Raw genomic sequence first — 24,497 nt, 5'->3', positions numbered from 1 at the left:
TGGATCCTTTGCAGCTTCCCAAAGATCGACAGCAATCTTCAAACTTTCTAGGAAAGGTGGCTTGTCCCAATATAGGTAAGGTGGCTTGTTTTTTTCTTTGTTATTCATTTCTAGTTTTTCTTTAAACTTTCTTTACTCTTAAGTTTTCAAGTCTGGTTGATACATTTCATTATTCCTAGTTTGTGGTTGAATTATTCATTTCTAGTTTTTGTTTAAACTTTATCATATGCTATCAAATTCGAGAAAAAAAATATGATCATTGTGATAGGCTCACAAACCAAAGTGTTCACGGTGAATGTCCAAAGGGAAAAAAGCTAACAAATTCCAAAAAAGAAAAAGAAAAAAAAAACATGAGCATACTCATACCCTCAACCTAGTAATTTGCTGCATCCAATCATGATCATGCACAATATCACTAAGATCACCATCATCTTCTTATTTCTGGTTTTTGCTTCAGCCAAAGCATCCTCTATCTTCTCAAATATCTCCTTTTCCATCTTCTTGTACACAATTTTCTCAAACTCCAATCTCTCAGTTCTGAAATCTTTCAGATGCTTCTCAAACTCAACATTCTTTGCAGTTAGTGTATCCATCTCATTGACCAAAGCCTCATCAAACCATTTAAAGGTGTGATCATCGTTCCTAAGCTACAAGAAGCCCAACTGTTATAATCAAAATAAAAAATATACAAACGTGTTTACAAACCAATTTACCTTGTTTGATACAACAAATCCACAACGATAGTATCTCCGGTAAGGATTGGGATCAGACTTTGATATAAGTGCTATAATTCCTTCCCCGCACCAACATCTCCTTGGAACACCAACCACTCTTACTCTTGCACGGGAATTATTTGATCCAATCGAATTGCTTGATACATTTCTCATCTTCTTCTCGCAATCGATAGGGTACTAGGTCGATATTAGGTTTCTTAAAATTTGGGATTTATGTGTTTCATTGTAAAGAATCGGGTTAAGTTTATAATTTATGATTAGCTCTTAAACCAAATTAAAGAAAGTCGGTTCGGTTTTAAACGAAATTAAAGAAAGTCCGGTTTGGTATTAAATGAAATTAAAGAAAGTCCGGTTTGGTATTAAACCAGACTTGAAAGTATGTTTATTGGTTTGATAGACTTGGTGAAGAAACCATCAACATCCTAAAAAGATGAAACCACAGTCATATATAATATTAAGCTAAAACAAACAAAAAATCAAAGTCGTAGAATGTGTCAAACTAAAGACATACTAAAAAGATGAAACAAATCAGTCAATTTCGATACTATGAGACTCAAACTTGGGAGGGACATAGTTCTTCATACGCTCAAGTAATAGTGGATCCTTTGCAGCTTCCCAAAGATTGACAGCAATCTTCAAAGGCGCATATTTGATGTTCTCATCAGTCATCAAATCCAAACTTAGAGATTGCATATGACACTCGATGTATTTCAATGCATAGACCCCGCAATCGCTATGCGACTTATTCAACTCGGACATCACCTTCATGTCTATGATTTCATATTGTGTCAATAGATATGCTTTTCCATTCACCTTTGCATTAATTTCTTTCAAAATCCTTGGGATGCACGTTGCGAGACACTCGACATACCTTCTATTCTTGTGTCCAGCACAGTCGAAGACTTCAACAGTTCTTAAGGCGAAGTTAACGCAAACAGAAATCCGTGGTTGTCGTTTACGCAAATCGGAGCGTATATCCTGTCAACATTTATACCCCATTGTTTTCCTGCCTTTCCGTGAGAAGGAAACTCACCATTAGTGATATGATTCTCCCAAGGAGTCGTCACTCTATGGTGGTGAAAGGGATAAACTTTGCATCCAAGAGACTGTGAAGTCTAAAGGATCAAAGGATGTGGAGCGAATGGTCGCACAAGAGCTGCGGAAGACTCCTGATATACCGGTGGATCGATTCCTTGGATATTACACACCAAAAAAGCTCGACAACTTGCTGGATATGACACACCAACAAGGAATGGATCGAGAGACGCCACAAAGATCTGTGAAAGGATCTATGATAAGTCTGAACCAACCATGAACATAGATATGACGCACCATGAACATGGAGTTCCAAAAATTACAAGATATCACATCTTGAAAGAGAGAAACTTCTCTGATTTTTACTCAACAACAAAACTTATTTTTTATTCATGAATTAAGCCTCATTATATAGAGGAGATACAACAATTCCCTATAACATTCAGCAACTTGGAAATGCAGCAACTTAGGAATTGAAATTCAAACTCTAAAGTGAGTGCAAGAGAGAGAAAACCACATAATTAAATGCTGTTTTGAGAATGGACGAAAATCTCTCTTTTCTTCTTGATTTTGGGCTGATTCCACTTTGTTGGGCTTCTCTGATGGACCAATATTCTAGAACAATTTGGTTTGTAGCTTAATTCAATCTGGTCTGGTCAGAATCCTCCTTTGAATGAGAGTATGTCTGAATTCGCGTAAGCTGGAGATCACCTGTTTGTAAATTGCGTAACTCCTTCCTCTGAACTCTGTTTGATCTGATTCTTCTTCGAGGAGTTGTGTAATTGAGCTGAGCACAATTTCCAACTGGTTTCATGCACAAATTCTTAGTAGTTGAGAAGATACGCATCAAACAATGAGCACATGTCCTGATGCTCCCCAATATCATATCATACTCTCCCTCTTGAAAAAGGATTTGCCCTCAAATCCGGATACTATTTTTTTTTTTTTTTGGTTCCATTTCCTTCTTTTTTTTTTGATAAAATATAGAAATAAAAATAAAACAGAAATAGAAGATGAAGAGATGAGAAACTGAATGAAAGAAGATGGAGAGATGAGAAGATGACAGAATAATAGACCAAGCTTAGAGTGTTGCTCTGATACCACTTGATATGATTCTCCCAAGGAGTCGACACTCTAAGGTGGTGAAAGGGATAAACTTTGCATCCAAGAGACTGTGAAGTCTAAAGGATCAAAGGATGTGAAGCGAATGGTCGCACAAGAGCTGCGGAAGACTCCTGATATACCGGTGGATCGATTCCTTGGATATTACACACCAAAAGAGATCGACAACTTGCTGGATATGACACACCAACAAGGAATGGATCGAGAGACGCCACAAAGATCTGTGAAAGGATCTATAATAAGTCTGAACCAACCATGAACATAGATATGACGCACCATGAACATGGAGTTCCAAAAATTACAAGATATCACATCTTGAAAGAGAGAAACTTCTCTGATTTTTACTCAACAACAAAACTTATTTTTTATTCATGAATTAAGCCTCATTATATAGAGGAGATACAACAATTCCCTATAACATTCAGCAACTTGGAAATGCAGCAACTTGGGAATTGAAATTCAAACTCTAAAATGAGTGCAAGAGAGAGAAAACCACATAATTAAATGCTATTTTGAGAATGGACGAAAATCTCTCTTTTCTTCTTGATTTTGGGCTGATTCCACTTTGTTGGGCTTCTCTGATGGACCAAGATTCTAGAACAATTTGGTTTGTAGCTTAATTCAATCTGGTCTGGTCATAATCCTCCTTTGAATGAGAGTATGTCTGAATTCGCGTAAGCTGGAGATCACCTGTTTGTAAATTGCGTAACTCCTTCCTCTGAACTCTGTTTGATCTGATTCTTCTTCGAGGAGTTTTGTAATTGAGCTGAGCACAATTTCCAACTGGTTTGATGCACAAATTCTTAGTGGTTGAGAAGATACGCATCAAACAATGAGAACATGTCCTGATGCTCCCCAATATCATATCAATTAGCATAATCGAGAAGTCTACGATCCCATTTGTGCTGCCGCTTTGTTTTCAAGTACTTGGTGTATTCCACTTTTATTCTCTCATTGAACATGCAATTCATGAAACCCACGCGGTCTGACTTCATTCGACTTAAAGATGTTTTCTCCCGGAATAAATACATCATCGCATCCATTTCCTTGAAAACAAATAACAGTGAAATTTAAATTTAACCATGGTAAAATAATGAACAAATTAAGTATTGAAAAAATCAAATTTATACTTACTTGATTGTGCAGCCACTTGTTGTGAGAAATGACACGATCAAGCAATTCATGATTAATTACCGATGGACCCAACTTAAATTGCTCGTAACTATGAAACAAATAGTAATCAGTAAGCTAAAAATTTTAAAAACTGGACAATTATAAAATCGATGCTTAGAATAAAAATTAGAAGACGTACCCAAAATTCCTTTGCCATGCTTCCAAAGCATTCCATCTAACATCGGATACAAAAACCAAATCAGCATCTTCCTCATACTTTCCCGCATCTGTAGGATCAACATCGGGTACACGAGGTTTTTATGAAAGATGTCCTAATGTTTTCTCTAAGAAATCTTGAGTGCTCAATAAATCTTGACTCTCGATATTAAGGTTTATGGCACCCGTTTTGGTGAACAAATCATCGAAAACAAAGTTGTCTTCCTGTCAACGAAAAGAGGGTGCCTGTATGTGGCCCCCTGTAAAATAGGGTTTCAACTAGGTTACCCCTGTACTTTAAGGCTCTATCTATTTCCCCCTACAGAACATATATTCTTCCCAATTCCACCTATATTAATTCATTTCTATCTAATTAACCAAAATAAATTAAGCTGTAATAAATCAACGTTTTGCGTTTTATTACAGTTTAATTTATTGTGGTTAATTAGATATAGAATTGATTTATTACAGTTTAGTTTATTTTGGTTAATTAGATAGAAATTAATTAATATAGGTGGAATTGGGAAGAATATATGTTGTTTAGGGGGAAATAGGTAGAGCCTTAAAGTACAGGGGTAATCTAGTTGAAACCCTCTTTTACAAGGGGGCCACATACAGGCAGCCCATGAAAAGATCAAACAAAGTTTAATGTTTACAAACAAATACATCCAAAAAAAGTTTAATGTTTACAATACAATACATAAGTTTACAATTAGCCAAATATCTTCAAATAACTTACAAAGCCGAATGTTTAAAAAAAACAAAAAAAAACAAAAAAAACATAGCCGATTTCCAAAACATTAAATCGAAGACAAGTTTTACCAAGTTACTTTTTACGTACCAAACTCTTTGGTTGAACGGATGGTGATTTCCCTTGTGTCAAAAATAAGAATCAATAAGTTTGACAAAATCATTACATATACAACACCAAAGCATATAAATTATTTATTGACTTACCACATCTTTTGGTTTAAAGGATGGTGGTGTGGCTTGTGTCGAAGTTGATGCTAGAGTCGATAGTATCTCCTTCACTTCTGATACATCCTCCTCCATCTTCTTCAATCGCTGGCCTATTTCTTCCTTAAAAGGCTTGAAAGAAGCTTCAAACATACCTTTAATGAATGACTTCATTTCTTCATCAAAGCCATGACTGCCCGACGTTGCGGCTCGCTGACATAGGAGTTGCATTTTTCGACTCTCTGCACCATGATCAATCTGCTTTGTCTTTCTCTTCTTTGTGCTTGATGCTCCCACATTTACATCTTGCTTCTTCTCGCTACTCTCCAACCCAGACAATTGATTGTCTCTAGGCATGTCAATTAGGGCCAAAACCCGTGGGCTGGCCCAGCCTGGCCCTGAAAAATAGCGGGCTCGGGCTTAAATATATATGTCCAGAAAAAATTGGGCCTTTCGGGCTCAGCCCGTTTGGGCTATAGGGTTTTTCGGGCTTAGCCCGACCGGGCTCGGGCCAGCCCGAAAAGCCCTTTAACAAATATATTTGTATTTTTTTTGTTAACATTTTTGTTTGATTGCAATATTTGATTAATAATTTATTGTAATTAAAGTTTTAAACTCTAATCCTAGTTTTTATATTTACTTATTAACCATACTTAATACTTTAAAAAAATTTATCCATGATATTTTATATGAATTATATATTAGTTTATTTGGTTAAAGTATCAAAATTTTGTTTAGTCTTAAACTTTTTATTTTAAATTAAGTTGGTTGTAATGAATATAGATGAGTTATTAATTTTTTGATTGATTTTTTTATAGTGCACCTTCAAACACTATTTTTTGAGGCTTATAAGTTTGAATTTTTTATCGGTAAGATAAGTCTGAAAAAGCCCGAAAAGCCGTATAGCCCTGTTAGGGCCGGGCTCGGGCTTTGAAATATAGGCTCAGAAATATTTCGGACCAGGCCGGGCCGGGCTCAAACATATGCGGGCTTTACGGGTTTTGGACCGGGCCGGGCCGGGCCAGCCCGATTGACACCCCTAATTGTCTCCATCACTTTCCTTTTCAACATGTTCATCTTCATTTACAACCTCCTCTATCTTCTCTTCTTCAACATCATTAGTTTCAACATGACCCCACTCATGGTCTCTAAAATCGTAACCAGATCGCACCAAATCGTTTATGTTTTTGACTCCCACATCATTGATCTCATCACGCCTAAAAAACTCTATATCATCGATTATATCAAAATTTCCTGACCACGAGATGTATGGATAGACGATATCCTACCAAAAAAATAGTAACAAAAATTTTGGTTAAGCAATAGTAAAAAAACAGAACCATATTCAGACCATGACAATTAAAGAAGAATAGAGAAAATAAATTACTAACCTTTGGTCCAAATGATCGCTCTATGATGATAATGTCTTGATAAGACACTTTTGCAGCTCCCTTCCAGTTAGAACATCTAGCACCGTTTGTGAATTCCTTGTTGATCTTTTCTCCCAACAATTCTCCAATCACTGGAATTGCTTCCATAACCCATACTTGAAGTGCAAAGGAGAAGCCATTAAGAATATAACTGTTGGTCTTCTTCAACTCCTTTCTTGTGTCCATGATCGAGGTCGCAAGGTAGTCAAAAGAATGTAAACCCCAAGGGTAAGCTCTCAACTTATCAAGATCCATCACCAACTTGATGTATGAGAGAGGGATCTTTTTCTTCTCGTCCTTAGCCATTACCAAACCAGCTATGATGTATATGAATCTTAGCTTGTCTTCAGGTTCCCACTTGGAGCTTCTACTAGGTGTACATCCATCAGCCTCTTAATGGTAATCTCCCCATCTCTCTTCAATAATCTAGCCCAAAAACCTTTGTCCTTCTTCCAACTGTCTTCATTCCAAGATTTCAAATCTAACCTGAAATCATCATTGCATTTGAGTCTAGTGACTGCATAATATTCTTGCATCGAAAATCTCATTGGGTTCCTTCCAAACACAAACCAAAGCTCATGTTTCTTATCTGTGATCAACTGCCTACACATGATGCTGTGTATCAAACGAGCAGAGTACCCTAAACCATTTTCGTAGATGGCAAACAAATTTGCAAAGATAGTATCACTCTTCACTTGCTCATACTCGGTTGGCAAAGCATCCTTGATTCTTGTCAAGATAGACATTCTGCAGCTATTGTTTATCTGCTTCACTTGTGGTTCATCACCATATCTGAAAATGCGTTTAGGACACTCCTTTTCAACGCCTAAACAATAGATTAAGAAAAATTTAATCAAACACAACATTAAGAGTTGTTAAGTATAGCTCGCATGACAAGAATCACAATAATCAAGAATCACAATTACCATGAGTTAATTTATTATTTCAAAATATATGAAAGTACCTTCGTTTATCATCCCGATTGATCCTGATTTTTCATCCATGTAGAAGCTAACTAAATCGAAGTGCACCTCACATGTCAAATAAAAACTTATTACAATCAAAGAACCAAGAAACCAAACATGATGATGATTCAACTAGTAAAGATAAAAATTCAAACCTCATCTCATCATACAACACATTTGTCTAGTAATCATTCACACAAAATGAAAACAAGAACATGAAGAAGGAATGTAAAATCAAGAGCACAAGAAACCTATATGCAATTAAAATTCAGAAATTTAAAACTAACTAAATTGAGATTTTTAAAACTAAAAAAAATCTAGATGTCTTTTAAAATTCAGGAATTTGTTTACCCGATTTGGTAAAATTAAGAAATTTACCCATTTAACATTCAGACTTTCCACCGGAAGTTATCGACTAAAGATCAAACATGGAGGAAGAAGTAATGTAAATCAAGAGCATAACAAATCAACATGCAATTAAAATTGAGACTTTTAAAACTAACAAAATCAGTATGATAAAACTACAAAGATTTACACTACAATATGCTGAAGAATTTAATATGCTATAAAGAGAAGCAAACGAAATTTAGTGATTAGTGTGAGGAAACTAAAATTGATGATTCGCTATAACAAGAGGAAGACAAATAAAAAGGAGGACGAAACAAAAATAAAGCTTTGCCCAGATGAGTAAATGAAGTATAAAAACACACCTCCGTCGATGAATCACGACCACCAGAGGAACCCAGTCACCACCGCTGTCGATATCACCGAAGTTTGTTTTTTTTTACGATTTGGTAAAACAAGAAAGAAGAGAAAAGAAAAGGGTTTGGGTAAAAAATGAAGTCTCTTTTCCAATTAGAGGTTTAGGTTTTTGTTTTGTTTTCTGATTATTTTAGGAAAAAATTTAACAATCACTTATATATTAACTTTATATATTTTCTCTTTCTTAAGATTTTTTATAAATTGAGGGCAAAACTGGATTTTGATTATTATAAAACCTATATGACCAAACCTAGAAAAACAAAGTGTATATGGACATTTTTTCAAAAAAATATCCTTTATTTCCAATTTCCCCCTAATTAATCCCACTCCAAATCAAATTTATACATATAATTTTTTTTATCCTAAATAAAATAGGAGAACAAACTAAGAAATCCATTGTCTATATATATATGAGCATCCACATTATCGACCTCACAAATTACAAACTAAATCTTCAAAAACCTTTCTCCAATTCGAACAGCGATTAAACACTAGTAAAAATGTTTTGTATTGTTACGGATATATTTATAGGTATAAGGTGTTTTTTTGTAGCCAAAATTTTTTTGTTACAGATTTACAACAAAATTAATTAATAACTATTTGGTAGTAGCAAATTTTTCCCTCGTAGCAAATTGTCGCAATTTGCTACAATTTAGATATTAATTGAAAAGTAGCAAATTGTTACTATTTGATACCTTTTTGTTGTAGCTATTTGTTACACAGTTAGCTACACAGTTAGTTGTCATAAACTTGTTACAAATTGGGAAAATATGTCTAATTTAATGTTGAAACTCATTGTTATTAAAAAGTGACAAAAAATATAAACAAAACTTATTATAATTTAAATAAAATTTTTATTTTTCAATGTATACAAAAACATCAACTACTCTTCTTTAATCTCTTCAGCTCTCTCTTTTAAGTTCTTGCTCAACATCACTTCATCATCTTTGCTTGAGGTGAATGCCTTAGTTCTTCAAGACCTTTTGTAGCTTCTGTAAACAGAGTAAAAAATAGAAGTTTAGTATGGTTTGCAGAAGATATCTAATTACTCCAAGGAAAATAACTCTGTCCACATTGTCACTGCATATACGCATCAAACCGTTTAAGTAAACAGTTTTTATTCAATTATCAAAACTCAAGTAAGAAATAAAAAGAAGTGAGAAGTCACTCACATGTTACGGTGATGGTGCGTAACCATAACTCATATTGGAAACTCAAAAGAAATAAAAATCCAAAAGTAGCATCATGGGACATCTCTTGTGTTATATTAATCAATTTTAATTAGAGGAATATTAGACCCAACATAGAGAAGTAGAATATACAAGTTGAGTCTTATAACAAGGTTTATAGTTTACCTGAAAACAAACTTGTGTGTTCTCCTTGTGTTCTTCAGATGCTAAGTGAGTGTTGTGATTTGCCTTGAAGTCGCAAGACAACTGCTCTTTTACAACATCCTCTTTCTTGTTCTTTTCTTGTAGTTTCTTGAAGAACTAACAGATATAGCCACAACAAAAGAGAGCTTTATTAATCAAAATGCAGAATTAAACATGATACAGAAAAGTCAGTTCCACGAGATGAGGATACACAACCTGCAACTTAATGTAATCACAGAAAAGTGAGTTCCACGAGATAGCCAATGACAAGCTCTAAACGATAATTACATCCCAGCTCCAGACTAATAGGCAATACTCAAAGAACAATTCAATAACCACAAATAAAATGCAAATCAAACTGAAAGAAACAATATTCACCTCTGTTTCAGCTCATTAGCAGATTCTCTTGAACTCAATGTCACGATGTCCTCCAGCTTGAGTAGACCCATTCTTACTCAAGACCTGTCTTCTTGTGGTCCTCAGTCCTGCATTTTCCCAACAAAAAGACTTAACAAGTCAAAGTTTAGAAGATAGATAAACAGACAGCTGCATAAACAGACAGTTGCATCCCTGCAACTAAACAACAAAAACATATGAAGAACAAAGAAGTATTAATAGTCATAATTTACAGAATGATATAAAGAAGTGATATATGCTTTGAGAGAGCTTGTTTTGAGTACCTTCGGTGACTTTGGTTACACTGAGGAGAGCCGAGTTGAGCCTTGAGTTCTTTAAGCCACTGGGACCTTGTGGCGAGTGGTTTGGTTGTGTGGTCTTAAAAGATCCGCCCAATCCTGCAATTTGGAGAGTCCAAAATTCCAGATTATTAGATTTAGAAACTAAAATTAAAACAGATTGGTAACAGATCTATACATACAAACTGCAATTGCCCAAAAAACTGAGTTCATTCATAGCCTAAGAACAAGGTGAATCGGATAGAGAACTCTTGGCTATGAACTAAATAACATGTGGTAATAAGTAAATTAAGTAGCCCGAGAATCAATCAGAGGATGAGAATCAATTTTTTGAGGAGTGTGGATTTGAATAATTCAAACCTGAAGTAGCAGCGGAGAGATCGAGAAGGATGATGATTATGGTAGTTACAGAGCCCAATACGACATGGTTTTGGGCAAACGACGGTGGTTGATCTCTTTCAACAACTGAAACAGAGCTTCTCAAATCTCCACCAGCTGCGAACGTGTTTGGTTGTACCGCAAAGTGATTCATCTTTTCGAAATTTTCAAACAAAAAAATTAAAATAACCTGATTCGCATGAACACACAGATTTTGAAAATAAGATCTCTAAGCAATAAAAAAAAAACACAATATCTGAATCTGGATTAACAACAAATCGAGAACAGTTCCGTTAATTCTGAAAGCCAAATTAACAGATCTGAAGGATTTAAGACAATGGTTGAGCCGTTCTCCTCTTTTTTTTTTTTTCCCCTTAGTCGGTCTTAACTTTTTTTTCTTTTCTCTTTTTTTGTCTGCAATTAACCACTGTAAAAAGGGACAGGTTATTGTGTTTTTCTGTAAGTAACTTTTTACTACAATATGTGACATTTTATGTTGTGTGAACCATTGCTACACCATTTTGTGTGTTTCTAAATTTGTAATAATTTTGCTTCAATTTGTCTTAACTTAATTATTCTATTAATTTACTTACATTTTTTATTTAATTTATCTTTGACTTTTTTTTTATTTACAAGGGTGAATTCAGTCTCCATTGATAGCGCCAAGGATTTAGTTATAGTAAAGGGGATCATTGACGTAAAACAGCTCACTCCTTATCTTAATGAGAAGCTTAAACACACCGTCGAAGTTGTTCTGGCGAAAAAAGACGACGGAGCACCACCCGCGGCGGCTCCAGCCAGGGGAGAGAAGAAAGACAAAAGTGCTATTGAAAAGAAAGAGATTAAAGATGTCGGAGAAAAGAAAGTCGACGGTGGCGGTGAAAAGAAGAAAGAAGTTGCGGTCGGAGGAGACGGTGGTGCTATGGTGGATATGAAGAAAACGGAGTATAACGGTTACGGTTATCCTCCACAGCCGATATTACCACCCACCAGGAGGACAAGTATACGGTCAACAACAACAACATTACATGCAAGGCCAATCGTCTCAATCCTATGTACGTACAAGAACCATATACGAACCAAGGATACGTACACGAATCGTATGAGAATCAAGGTTACGGTCAAGGGTATGGACAAGAAGCACCACCACCACCTTATATGAACCACTAAGGTTACGCTGATCCTTATGGTCACATGCGGGCGCTTGGTTGGTTTATTTCTTCTATATATATAGGCATTATTTTGTATCGTAAGATTGATAATATCTTCTCTGTTTTATTAACTTTTTGTGCAATGTAATCTTCAAGTGATCATAATAAATTATATATTCTGTAATACTGATTATAGAAAATCTATTCATAAGAATATGCTTATTACTTTTTAAAGTAACATATATTGCACAATTATTGTTTTTTTGGTTAAAATGATATGATCTTTATGTACGTGAAAAAAAAGAACCAAGGGTTCCAACGTGAGAAGTCGTCTTTTTGTACGAAACAGAAGAAGACTTCTTAGCAAAAAAAAGTGTGATGTTTTTGAGAAACAAATTCACACGGTGCAACAACCTGTTTGAAAGAAAAAGAGTCAGCTCTAACCAGAGGGAGAAGAGATGTCATTAATTACCTGGAAACAGAGAAGTTCATTAAGCACAACAAGGTTTGAAGAACGCTAAAGCAAGATTGGAGTTACTGGGAAACTCAATTAAGGGGGAGTATTGGTTGATAATTGTGTTTCAGAGTCGCAACGTTTAAGTCGTGACGTTTTGGTATGTGATGTTTCATCCAAGAGTCACAAGTTCTTAGAGACACAACTCATTATGATGTAGTGTCTGTTTGTTTCTATATATAAAACAGTTTTGTTGCTGATGTATGTAGCAAGTTTTAGTTGATCGAAGTTTATATTTGTTCTTATCTTATAAAAGAGACAAAGGTCTCTTACTCTGTTTTGTTATTCTCTTCTCTCAAAATTATAACATGGTATCAGAGCTTATGTTGGTCTTGGAGCCTGTCCAAGCAAAACAAAAATAAGAGAAATTTCGCTGCAAGAAGAAGAGAAAGATGGAGACAACAAACCAAGGGTGAGAAGAAGAAGAAAAGAAGATCGAAATAGGAAAAGATGGTGGTGACAATAGAGAGTACTATCAACCTTCACAAACGTTCACAAACAGCACCATTATTTTCACAAGTAGTGCGTGAAGCTCCAAAGGGATGAAGGAGATAGAAAATCTTCTCAAAAATGCAATGGAGACCATAGATGTGGAGATGAAATTGTGAATGGAGAGTTCTGAAACTTTGTTCAACAATGTCTTGGTATATCACAAGGATGCAAAGAAGACATCACTCGATGAAGTTGAGAATCATAAGATTTCTGCAATGGAACCAGACAGAGAAGCAACTGTTTGAAGAAACAGAGTATAACGAATTAGCAAAAAGTGGTGTTGAGTTTGAAAGAAAGACGTCAACACGGAGATGATGCCTGTTGGATGAACAGAGCAAGACCACTCAACAAAGGAGACGTGATAATGTTCAAAGAGTGATACCAAACAATAAAGGAGGATGCTTACCTCATAAAAAATGGGGCAAAAAAGGATGCTTACCTCAGAAAAAAAAAATGGAGCACTTTATGCTGATTAAAAGGAGATACCAAGCACTAAAAGAGGATGCTACCTCAAAGAAAAATGGAGCATTTTATGGTGGTCAATGGAAGACACCAAGCACAAGCACAAAATGTGGATGCTTACCTCAGAGAAAAATGGAGCATAAACCGGTTGATAAGATAACCGAAGAAGACATGAAAACATTTCACGCATGCGACGTCACAGAGACGTGAATGTGATGGTGATCAAAGAAAGACATCAAGCAAGAAAGGAGCTGCTTACGTAAGAGAGAAAAGGGAGAAGCAACCAGTTGCATAAGGCAATAAGAAAAGAGTTCACTTAGAGAAAAAGGAGTAGAACAAGGTTGCAAGATCAGCCGATGAAGATCACGGAAAACACGTGACGAAACTTACATGGTGAAAGTTTTAAGGATACTTGGAGAAGGATTGCAGGTAACAAAAAAAAGTGAAAAAAAAAACCAAGGGTTCCAACGTGAGAAGTCGTCTATTTGTACGAAACCGAAGAAGGCTTCTTATCAAAAAAAGTGTGATGTTTTTGAGAAAGAAATTCACACGGTGCAACAACCTGTTTGAAAGAAAAAGAGTCAGCTCTAACCAGAAGGAGAAGAGATGTCATTAATTACCTGGAAATAGAGAAGTTCATTTAGCACAACAAGGTTTGAAGAACGTTAAAGCAAGATTGGAGTTAGCGGGAAACTCAATTAAGGGGGAATGTTGGTTGATAATTGTATTTCAGAGTCGCAACGTTTACGTCGTGACGTTTTGGTTTGTGACGTTTCATCCAAGAGTCACAAGTTCTTAGAGACACATCTTATTATGATGTAGTGTCTGTTTGTTTCTATATAAAACAATTTTGTTGTTGATGTATGTAACAAGTTTTAGTTGATCAAAGTTTATATTTGTTCTTATCTTCTAAAAGAGACAAATGTCTCTTACTTTGTTTTGTTATTCTCTTCTCTCAAAATTATAACATGGTATCAGAGCTTTTGTTGGTCTTGGAGCCTGTCAAAGCAAGACAAAAATAAGAGAAATTTCGCTGCAAGAAGAAGAGAAATATGGAGACAACAAACCAAGGGTGAGAAGAAGAAGAAAAGAAGATCGAAATAGGAAATGATGGTGGTGACAAGAGAGAGTACTATTAACCTTCACAAACGTTCACAAACAGCACCATTATTTTCACAAGTAGTGCGTGAAGCTCCAAAGGGATGAAGGAGATAGAAAATCTTCTCAAAAAGGCAATGGAGACCATAGATGTGGAGATGAAATTGTGAATGGAGAGTTCTGAAACTTTGTTGTCTTGGTATATCACGAGGATGCAAAGAAGACATCACTCGATGAAGTTGAGAATCAGAAGATTTCTTCAACGGAACCAGACGGAGAAGCCACTGTTTGAAGAAAACGAATATAACGAATTAGCAAAAAGTGGTGTTGAGTTTGAAAGAAAGACGTTAACACGGAGAAGCTGCCTGTTGGATGAACAGAGCAAGACCACTCAACAAAGGAGACGTGATGGTGTTCAAAGAGTGATACCAAACAAAAAAGGAGGATGCTTATCTCATAAAAAAAATGGAGCAAAAAAAGATGCTTACCTTAGAAAAAAAAAATGGAGCACTTTATGCTGATTAAAAGGAGACACCAAGCACTAAACGAGGATGCTACCTCAAAGGAAAATGGAGCATTTTATGGTGATCAATGGAAGACACCAAGCACAAGCACAAAATGAGGATGCTTACCTCAGAGAAAAATGGAGCATAAACCGGTTGATAAGATAACCGAAGAAGACATGAAAACGTTTCACGCATGCGACGTCAAAGAGACGTGAATGTGATGGTGACCAAAGAAAGCCATCAAGCAAGAAAGGAGCTGCTTACATAAGAGAGAAAAGGTAGAAGCAACCAGTTGCAAAAGGCAATAAGAAAAGAGTTCACTTAGAGAAAAAGGAGTGGAACAAGGTTGCAAGATCAGCCGATGAAGATCACGGAAAACACGTGACGAAACTCACATGGTGAAAGTTTGAAGGATACTTGGAGAAGGATTGCAGGTAACAAAAAAAAGTGAAAAAAAACAACCAAGGGTTCCAACGTGAGAAGTCGTCTATTTGTACGAAACAAAAGAAGGCTTCTTATCAAAAAAAGTGTGATGTTTTTGAGAAAGAAATTCACACGGTGCAACAACCTGTTTGAAAGAAAAAGAGTCAGCTCTAACCAGAAGGAGAAGAGATGTCATTAATTCCCTGGAAACAGAGAAGTTCATTAAGCACAACAAGGTTTGAAGAACGTTAAAGCAAGATTGGAGTTAGCGGGAAACTCTATTAAGGGGGAGTGTTGGTTGATAATTGTGTTTTAGAGTCGCAATGTTTTGGTTTGTGATGTTTCATCCAAGAGTCACAAGTACTTAGAGACACATCTTATTATGATGTAGTGTCTGTTTGTTTCTATATAAAACAATTTTGTTGTTGATGTATGTAACAAGTTTTAGTTGATCAAAGTTAATATTTGTTCTTATCTTCTAAAAGAGACAAAGGTCTCTTACTCTGTTTTGTTATTCTCTTCTCTCAAAATTATAACATGGTTCTGTGTCACCCCGTTGGCTTGGTTTAAGAAGTCGTCTTTGTCTAGAAAGAAATGTTAATTTGCGTGTTGTTCACTACAATTATAAGTTTCCTCCTAAACCAGACTTGACGTTTTTCTTTTCGGATCAAAAATAAGTTACTCTGTTGACTTATAATTAAGTTGACCATATAGCATATCATCTTCATACCCATGTTTTGAAAATATTTCAAAAAAATCAGTAATAAGTAAAATATGTAAACAAACTAAAATATGGAACTATCAGCCGATCAAGCTTATATAATTGATCGTAGAACGTTGGTTGCACGATTACAACCCTACACATTATATACTTTTCTACATTTACAAAGTGGAAAGTGATGATTACATCCCAAGGAAATTTTCAAATGTCTCTATTAACAAATGTGTGGAGGTTTATCGAATGTATACAATCTACATTTCCAGTTGGGAAGAAAGCAGATAAGAAAATAGTAGAACTATCGAGGCCTTTGGTTGCCAAATTTCATATTAACTAAAGAAGCCAAAATATTCATATCCCATTTAAAATTTAAAAAAATAAAAAATAAAGATTATAATATATTGTAAATATTTGTTTCGAGAAAAATTTCTATGTTTGAAAATATTAAATTTCTACATATAATTATGAAAGTTTGACTTCGATAGAAGGAACTAAAAAAATTCAAGAGGATATACTACAAATATTTATCTAAGTTGAAGATATGTCACAATTTTCTATAATTCCGAAAAAAATCTCATAAGGTTGCTACAAATCTCCGGTAAAAATAAATGTTTTTTCGGCTAGATACTCCATCACTAAAAGGATGAGCAAAGACTTTAAATATGATAGAAGATCCTGACGATTATAATTAGGAGGAGGATCAAAGAAAACAAATTAGAAAAAAAGAACTATTGAAAATAAACATGGATTATTTTTTTTAAAACAAAAATTAGAAAAAAATTGGAAATCAAATATTCATATCCCATTTTACCATTTAAAAAAATGAAAAATAAATACTATAATCTATTATAAATATTTTTTTCGAGAAACTTTCTATTTTTAAAATTGTTATCAATATAAAGGCGCTCAGCTCAGTCACAACATTAGATTCTAATGAATCGGATTTACTATTATGTGATTTTGATTGTTTATCTATGGTGGGATGTTATTGATATCCTTTACTATTTTCATTAATTGAATTTCTAACTGTAGTTATAATTTTAAAATATTAATATTTATTAAACTGATTTTAGCATATATTTTAACCTATATTTATTGCAGTCATACCCCAATATAATGTCCACGAATGGTAAGTTATCTGATGCTAACCTACAAATATTTTAAATTATTTTTGTTAATTACATTTGGTCGCGAATGCTCGCGGGTAACTCCCCTAACTATATTACTTTATGTTTATATTAGAAAAATTATTTCCGTTTTTTATTATTGAAGATTAAAACATAGCGTCTTTTTTGGACAATTCTTTTCCATTTACATTTTTGTTGGAATTCTTTTTAGTTTTATAATTAATTTACTTTTTGGTTTGTTAAATTAGTTGAACTATTTTGTGAAAATATATTTACCCACAAAAATATATAAATGAATTTAATTAGTAATGTATTTTACCAAAAAAAAATTAAATAACACTTATTTTAAAAAGGTTTTTGCCCGCACAAGTGTGCGGGAAACTCTCTAGTAATTAATTACAAAACAAACAAAAACCAATAATTTTATAAAAATATCAATGTTAAAATAAAACAAAACAAACCCGTACAATGCACGGTACTCCGCCTATTGCTTCCAAGGTTGGGTTTTTTTTGTTTTCTTTTTGTTTTTAATTTGATCAAACGCTTATTTTTCCATTTTGCTTAAACAAAGTACATATGATATGTAACATATCCATTACAAAATAATAATGATAATCACGTCCAAACATTAATTTACAATTTTAAACGAACCAAAATTTTTGGACTTTATATCAAAAAAGGGAAAATTATATTTTCGGAAAAAAACACTCATTTAAATGGTATTTATGATAATTGTCTGATGTTTTATAAGATTGTCTTATACTTTTAAGAGATGCAAGGGTTTATTACTTCTACATTTTTTTTTGTTTTTTGTCAACCATTGGGGCACAACTAGCCGGCCCATTAGCCAGATTCCTACATTCGTAGGAGTCAGGACTCAATCCCGGATGTGATGGTGCCTTCTACAAATGGACTTACCTCCTGCCACTGCACTAAGTTCACTTCACATTACTTCTACATTTTATAAGAGGTCTATGGTTAATTGATTTTTGTAAAGGTTGACTTATACGATGAGAAAAATACTCACATAAAAACAAAAATGTTTATTATTATTATCTTGTCATCACAAATTTGGGTAAATAATAGAAATAATCAAATAAGTTTACATATGAGATTCAGCACGTAAACTTGTTCGTGGAGTGTTACATTGAGAACAAACGCACTGGCTGAAAATACATTGTGTGTTCTTACATCCCGGACATGTATCGTGACAAGTATTGTCGTTGTTGCAAGATCCTCCACGTTGTATTGTTACATCTTTCATTTTTCCACTAACTCTTGCTTCTCCCTCCATCAAACCTATATAATCATTATAAAAAAGAAGACATTAAGACATATATACACATAAGATAGTATGAATCTTCAAGATCGGCAACTGTGAATCATTACAATTAATCGTTAAAGATTAAAAAGACAATGGAATTAAATTTAAAGTTGAAAGATGGACTCACATGAGAAGGACAACAACAAGGCAAAAAAAACAACTTTCATGAACACCATTTTCTCCATTTCTGATGATAATACTTGTTCTCATTACACAGATGTATATATATATATTGTACGTGTGAAATAAGCTGATTTGTTGCCAATTGAAACAAATATTGATTCTCATTATACAAACGTATAAACTTATGATATGTATAAGATATTGCATCGACAAGTTTAATGCAGAAGATTTGGAAGATTTTCATATACTGTATTTTGACATCAACTCTCTATATATAGCTTTGACTTTTGAAAGAAAAAAATCTCCGATTAACGTTTGATAATATCAATTAAGATATTCCCATTAATCATGTATAATTCGGAAATTTATGTTTTTAATTGTTTAAAATATACATATATATATATATCCTATAAAAACGAACGGTGACAAAAATTACATAATTAATTAATTAATATAAAGAAGGCACTTAATGTGTAAGATTTTACTTATCTTTATCGTTCGTTTTTCTCCGATTCTAAACCTAAATCGCTCTTTAAAAAACTCTTACGATTCTTTTTGCTGTCATGGGAGTCATCATCACTCAAGAGAAGAGGACATCGACGTTTTGACATACTACATGACTCTGGACACGACTAAATATAAGCACATGAAACCGAATAGCGATAAATTCGTCAGAGACACTATTTTGGGTTACTTGATAGCGGCAAGAGACAAGACCAGTTAAGCCTTTTAACAAAAAAAAAAAAAAAGAGACACAACCAGTTCAGCTCTCAGTTGGTTCTTCTGGCCACTGTCCAAGAAGCCTGAAGCAATAAACGTAACAAGATCCGAAAAGATATATATTAACAGGAAGATGCTGAGGTTTGATCCCGAAGATATTTAGACGGTGCTGTGTGTTAGACGCTAAGGTTATACCCACCAGCTCCATTTAACCGCAAGTCACTGGCAAAGCCAGACGTGCTTCCAAGTGGGAAAAGAGTACTCGATGAGGAAATTTGTTTGAGGAGATGACGTGGAAGATGGATTTCATACAGTGGATGAGTGGAAAGGTTAAGACATGAACCTTCATATAAGGATAAGGTCTTGGCGTTTAACGTTGGTCCAGCTTGGGGAAAAAGTTAACGTTCTTGCTGACTGATGAAGACAGCGGCTGTGGAAGTGATAAGAAACTATGACATCAAGTTCGTTGAAGAGCACAAAACAGAACATGGTCTAGAAGTTAATATCACGTAGCTAGTGATAATTTTATTTGGGGTTTTTAGTCGCTGTTAAAGATTAAAAAAGATGCATGCTTCTTAATTTTGTTAAGTGTGGAAGTTTTTGGAACAATTTCGCCTGCGCATGAATCTCGTAAACAGTTTAAATGTCATCAGTAATAACGTGGTACGTTGGTGTACTTGACTAGAAAAATGAATATGCAAACAACACAACTTAAAGCACACTATATCACAAATGAAATGAGTCAAATTCAATCATCACAAATGAAGTGAGTCAAATTCAATGTCAAAAATACTATAATGATGATAGTCAATTCATAGATGTAATTATACGGTGTTGGTCAACAATTAACAATTTAGTAATTGTTGGTAACTTTGTCAACAATTAGTATCTTATTATATAAAGTTTGATATTAAAATTACTAGTTAACAAGATCGTGACACATGTCAATCAAATATCTAAGATTTTTATACGTGTCCAGATTACTGTTTAACATAATCACGACATGTGTCAAATGTCTAAATTAATAAATTTTGATTCATGTCTAAGTTAATTGCTAGAAAAAAGTTAAAAAAAAATATTTACCAAACAAAAAAAAACTAATCCAAAAGCAAATAGGAAAAATTTATCTATCAGCATAAAGAAATTGAGAACATCTATATTATTAAAGCAAGTGTACTCCCTAGACTCAAAAATGGACCATGACTTGGTTTTGGTAGGTTTTTCATTAAAAATGATTAGAGAATCACAAAATTTAATCTAATTAACCTATAGTTTCGTTTAAGACAAATGACCATTACACCCTCGACCGATCACTTAAAAAATTATGAGTCGGGACGCGGATCCTAAAATATCCGACAACAAAAAGAAAAAAAAACCGCGGATCTGTTTGTACTCCAGATTAATCATTCACGGATCCAGTATATTTTTTCATTCAAGATTAGTTATTTAAGATCCCAAACAGAGTTATTCGTTATAGGCAAACACTCTGATTTCATTTTCGTTTAATGTATTTAAAGGCTAACTATAAATTTTAATTACCAAAAATTCGGATAATTGCTTAATTACCGAAACAGATCATAACAAATATTCTTTTAAAAGGAAAGTTTTATGATTCAGTTAAAATCGTAGAAAACGAATATTCAAGTTACCAGATTTTACTTAATTCCTTGATTTTTGAGATTATAATTATTCTCTAATCTTTTACGATCAATTTTTCAAAGGAATATTCATTTCGCAGTTGTAACGAATCAAGCAAGTAAATATATTTTGCGTATATTTGACATATCAAATCTTAACTTCTAAGTGATAACCTAAATCTACATAATTTCACTATAAATATATTGAGAACTTCCTATTGGAATATTATACTAAAAGAATACATTTTTACTTCGTTACACAAAATGATGGCTCTGCCCCTTTCTTACACTCCTTTGAAAGATCTAAAACCATACAAAAATGCTTGGCGTATCACCTACAGTAAACGCCTAAGGATGTCACGTATCACCTACAGTAAGGCGTCTATCGATCCTTCGAGACCTGAAAGCAATGATTCTCGAAAGACCATCAGTAACAGTTTGTTAGAGTCTCTAATGGACTTCCTAACATCACCATACTGAATTAAAAAGTCTTTTTATCGTCCGAGTCTTTAGACAACCTACTTTGCATTTCTTGAACTTGTGTGCAGCTCAAGGGTTTCAAGCAAATACGTTTGTTGTCATGAACTCGCGTAGAGCTGCGAGAGTGACTCCTATCTCTGGTGGTGCTGGAGGTGGTTCATCGGCCATTGTACGTATCAGCTGTGGTGACGTGTAGCGTTGAGGTGCGACTTGAGTTTGAATTTAAACCTCGCAAGACAAAAACAAAAACTTAAACGCGTGAGTATCAAACGTTCGAGGACCACACAAAGATATTTATCTCGTCACCAAATGATTGAGAACAGCTCACCAAATTCAAACCTATGACTAAACAAAAGCAGTAAAGCAAAAGTACTACGCGACAAGAAATGCTTTATGACCAAAAGTAAAAACACGTTTATGCAACAAGATGCTAGCTTTATCGATCTAAAAGTAACTATGCAAGAACACGGATGAACACTAAGATGAAAAGGATGAACAAAACAAACGCTAAACAACTTAGACAAACACTTAACAACACAACACATGCACCAAATTAAACCAAAAACCTAATCGGAACAAGCGAAACGATTTTAAGCTTAATAGACTAACAAACAAGCTAAAGATCGAAGCTTTAAACAAAAGGAACAAGTTTTAGAACGAAACAACCTTGCAGAGCTTTTGAAGCTCTGATACCAAGCTGATGTGATCGAAGGTCGTGGATGCGGAACGGTCGAAGGAAGCGTCTTCAGACAGAACGAGATGCGCGAAACTTTCCTCGGACAAGGCTTGAGGAATCGAAACTAGAGACGAAACAAACGAAGGAAAGTGAATATGAGGTGATTCAAACGAGCCGATCGAAAGAATGGTCGTGAGGCCACGATCGGGTCGGACGGATGCGGTATGGATAGAACGGATGCGGAAGCGACTAAGAGTGGTTGCGGTAAGATGCGATGGAGGTTGCGAGATGAAATGAAACAATGAAAGAAGATGTGGATTGAGTGACGACACAAGAGGTTTGGCTCTCCTCTTGATACGGTAGCTAGCTAGCAACGAACCCGGTTCGAAGTTAGCTAGGGTTCTTTCCCTTAGACAATCCCGAATTGAACTAATGAAAGGAAGGAGACAAGATCAAAGAATCTCTCTTAGAGAAAAGTTTTATTTTCATTCAAATCTAAAGAACTACAAGAGAGCTAAGAGGGGTTTAAATAGCTAGGTTAAGGAAGGGCTTAAGGACACGCGGACTCATCTTGGTCCGCACATCGTCCTTTGACGTGTTCTCTTTGCAAATAGAACACGTCGCCTCCTTTGACTAACAATCTTAGCCACAAAACACTCTCAACGTTCAAAAGAGAATATTCCAAGTTCAAATTAAACCAAAAACCAAAGGAAAGAAAGATAACCGCCTTTGGCCTTGACGTGGGAAGCGACTTGACCTTAGAAGTTTTGCACTAGGCTCCTTGCCTCGTTAAAACCTCCTCCGGTAAATCCAATGGAAAAAACCCGGAGTGAGGAAAAAGAGTACAATTCCTCACCTTAGTGACTTTGTTTACCTTCACTGGTGGGTAAGAGTGAAGGCTACGCGAACTGAACCTTCAAGCTCTTCATTGGCCGGCTGTTGTTGCATGAACGATTGTACGAAGAGGTTGATCCGCTGCTTGGTTGCCGTTGCTGATGATATGAGCTTTGGCTACAAAATGATCTTGAACCCAAACAAGGATGAGTCGTTAGCTGGTCTAAGGACCTCTCTAACTAACCCAGATAAGGTGGAGATGAATGGTGGATTGATAAGAACCACAATAGATGTGAAAGTCTACTGATACTTCTTAGAACACTCAAGAATTCGGACACACTCACGAATTAGAGAGCAATGGTTTCTTTTGTGAAACTGAAACAAGCAATTTTTATTAATCAAAAGGTCGAAAAAAAGAACTACAACTCAAGGCATTATATAGCCAGGTTCATAACTTATTCTAAGGAAAAACACATAAATCCTGCAAAGAGAAGAACAAGGAAAACCAGAACAAAATCAGAAAAATAAAGGAAAGAGACGTTGTGTAGAAAGGAGAATATCAAGGGTGCCGATTAAGGCAAATTTGATATCTTGACTTCATGACATGATTCTTCTTCGATCTCGGGATATTCTGGACGAGTGAGAGAGCCTTCTAGATGTCTTCTAGTGCCAAATAACACGTGCTTAAGTGGGCTTCAAGTTTGGGGGTGAATAAAACCCATTTAACCTTATTTCTTATTAGAGAGTCCACTGGACATGTGTTTACTGTTCGGTCCATATCTGGAGATTTATAGCAGTTATCTCGACGCTCGTTGGTTCTCCGGAAACTAGACTCAGAAGCTTTAATTTGATATATGGCTCATCTCCTGGCTCGTCCTGAATCGTCGGAGGTATTTCGTTGAAGACGGCCTTTAGTTGGGAGCTCTCCGATGGGGTTAGGCGAATGGCTTCAAACTGATCAAGGGGGATCAGTCCTTCATGTTCCAGCTTCTCCAGAAAGATGTTGAACTTCTTTTCTATGCTTTTGCTCCTGGTCCAAGTCATTGGTCCGCTTGGCACATATGGAGCTTGGATAATATGGCTTGGTGGTTTGATGTCCTCATCACTCCCTCCCTCTTCATGAGGTTTCGACCTTGAAATGTTTTCTCCTGCATCAAAATGAGCCAAATCAGAGACATTGAACGTATTTGACACTTTGAACTCACCTGGAAGATCCAGCTTGTAGGCGTTGTCATTAATCTTCTCCAAAATTTTGAATGGTCCATCTCCACGGGGTGAAAGTTTAGAGCTCCTTTGATTGGGAAATCTCTCTGGTCTCATGTGTAGCCACACCCATTCTCCGACTTCAAAAGTAACTTTTTCCTGCTCTTGTTGGCTGCTCTAACTCGTTGCTCATTGGTTTTCTCAAGTCTCTCCTTAACTTTTAAATGGA

At 35.1% G+C, this 24,497-nt stretch overlaps 3 protein-coding genes, 1 long non-coding RNA gene and 1 pseudogene across 9 annotated transcripts; all 5 read right to left on the bottom strand.

Annotated features, from left to right (window-relative positions):
* Positions 1-368: 368 nt before the first annotated feature.
* Positions 369-887, bottom strand: LOC104789543 (uncharacterized protein At4g04775-like). Its single transcript, XM_010515223.1, has 2 exons — positions 714-887; positions 369-647 (listed from the first exon to the last, which is right to left on the bottom strand). The coding sequence occupies exons 1-2, from the start codon at positions 885-887 to the stop codon at positions 369-371; spliced, it is 453 nt and encodes a 150-aa protein (XP_010513525.1).
* A 375-nt stretch (positions 888-1,262) lies between these two features.
* On the bottom strand, positions 1,263-8,359 carry LOC104787520 (uncharacterized; annotated as a pseudogene). The gene is made up of 11 exons (XR_015598091.1): positions 7,572-8,359; positions 6,569-7,433; positions 6,215-6,462; positions 5,178-5,559; positions 4,960-5,093; positions 4,792-4,814; positions 4,544-4,569; positions 4,204-4,445; positions 4,026-4,113; positions 3,767-3,937; positions 1,263-1,783 (listed from the first exon to the last, which is right to left on the bottom strand). The product of XR_015598091.1 is annotated as an uncharacterized LOC104787520 (transcript).
* A 735-nt stretch (positions 8,360-9,094) lies between these two features.
* LOC104787519 (uncharacterized) lies at positions 9,095-11,268 on the bottom strand. 5 transcript variants are annotated; one of them, XR_015557601.1, is made up of 6 exons: positions 10,763-11,268; positions 10,388-10,501; positions 10,086-10,283; positions 9,924-10,009; positions 9,690-9,824; positions 9,095-9,326 (listed from the first exon to the last, which is right to left on the bottom strand). XR_015557601.1 is itself a non-coding variant. In XM_087450939.1 (4 exons), exons 1-3 carry the CDS (start codon positions 10,932-10,934, stop codon positions 10,101-10,103), a joined length of 378 nt encoding a protein of 125 aa, XP_087307065.1. In that variant the 5' UTR covers positions 10,935-11,268; the 3' UTR covers positions 9,095-9,824; positions 10,086-10,100. The 5 variants fall into 5 exon arrangements, 1 of the variants encoding a protein (XP_087307065.1); XR_767952.3 differs by having other exon boundaries at positions 10,086-10,192; XR_015557602.1 differs by lacking the exon at positions 9,924-10,009.
* A 69-nt stretch (positions 11,269-11,337) lies between these two features.
* LOC147944512 (uncharacterized) lies at positions 11,338-15,299 on the bottom strand. Its single transcript, XR_015557604.1, has 2 exons — positions 14,986-15,299; positions 11,338-14,781 (listed from the first exon to the last, which is right to left on the bottom strand). It is a non-coding gene; the product is annotated as an uncharacterized LOC147944512 (long non-coding RNA).
* A 2,994-nt stretch (positions 15,300-18,293) lies between these two features.
* Positions 18,294-18,787, bottom strand: LOC109133041 (defensin-like protein 266). The gene is made up of 2 exons (XM_019245572.2): positions 18,723-18,787; positions 18,294-18,570 (listed from the first exon to the last, which is right to left on the bottom strand). Exons 1-2 carry the CDS (start codon positions 18,778-18,780, stop codon positions 18,374-18,376), a joined length of 255 nt encoding a protein of 84 aa, XP_019101117.1. The 5' UTR covers positions 18,781-18,787; the 3' UTR covers positions 18,294-18,373.
* Positions 18,788-24,497: the final 5,710 nt, after the last annotated feature.

The sequence above is a fragment of the Camelina sativa genome, chromosome 5, assembly GCF_030686135.1.
Source record: "Camelina sativa cultivar CO46 ecotype springtype chromosome 5, ASM3068613v1".
Taxonomy (NCBI): domain Eukaryota; kingdom Viridiplantae; phylum Streptophyta; class Magnoliopsida; order Brassicales; family Brassicaceae; genus Camelina; species Camelina sativa.
Note: the sequence above shows the minus strand (reverse complement) of the source record. Positions and strands in the feature narration are given on the sequence as shown.

Coding starts and splice junctions, on each gene's coding strand:
- LOC104789543 (XM_010515223.1), bottom strand. CDS start 887: ATGAGAAATGTATCAAGCAATTCGATTGGATCAAATAATTCCCGTGCA. Junction 648..713: donor GATTTGTTGTATCAAACAAG/GTAAATTGGTTT, acceptor GGCTTCTTGTAG/CTTAGGAACGATGATCACAC.
- LOC104787519 (XM_087450939.1), bottom strand. CDS start 10,934: ATGAATCACTTTGCGGTACAACCAAACACGTTCGCAGCTGGTGGAGAT. Junction 10,502..10,762: donor TCTCTCCGCTGCTACTTCAG/GTTTGAATTATT, acceptor TCCAAATTGCAG/GATTGGGCGGATCTTTTAAG. Junction 10,193..10,387: donor TGTAACCAAAGTCACCGAAG/GTACTCAAAACA, acceptor GGGAAAATGCAG/GACTGAGGACCACAAGAAGA.
- LOC109133041 (XM_019245572.2), bottom strand. CDS start 18,780: ATGGAGAAAATGGTGTTCATGAAAGTTGTTTTTTTTGCCTTGTTGTTG. Junction 18,571..18,722: donor CTTGTTGTTGTCCTTCTCAT/GTGAGTCCATCT, acceptor ATGATTATATAG/GTTTGATGGAGGGAGAAGCA.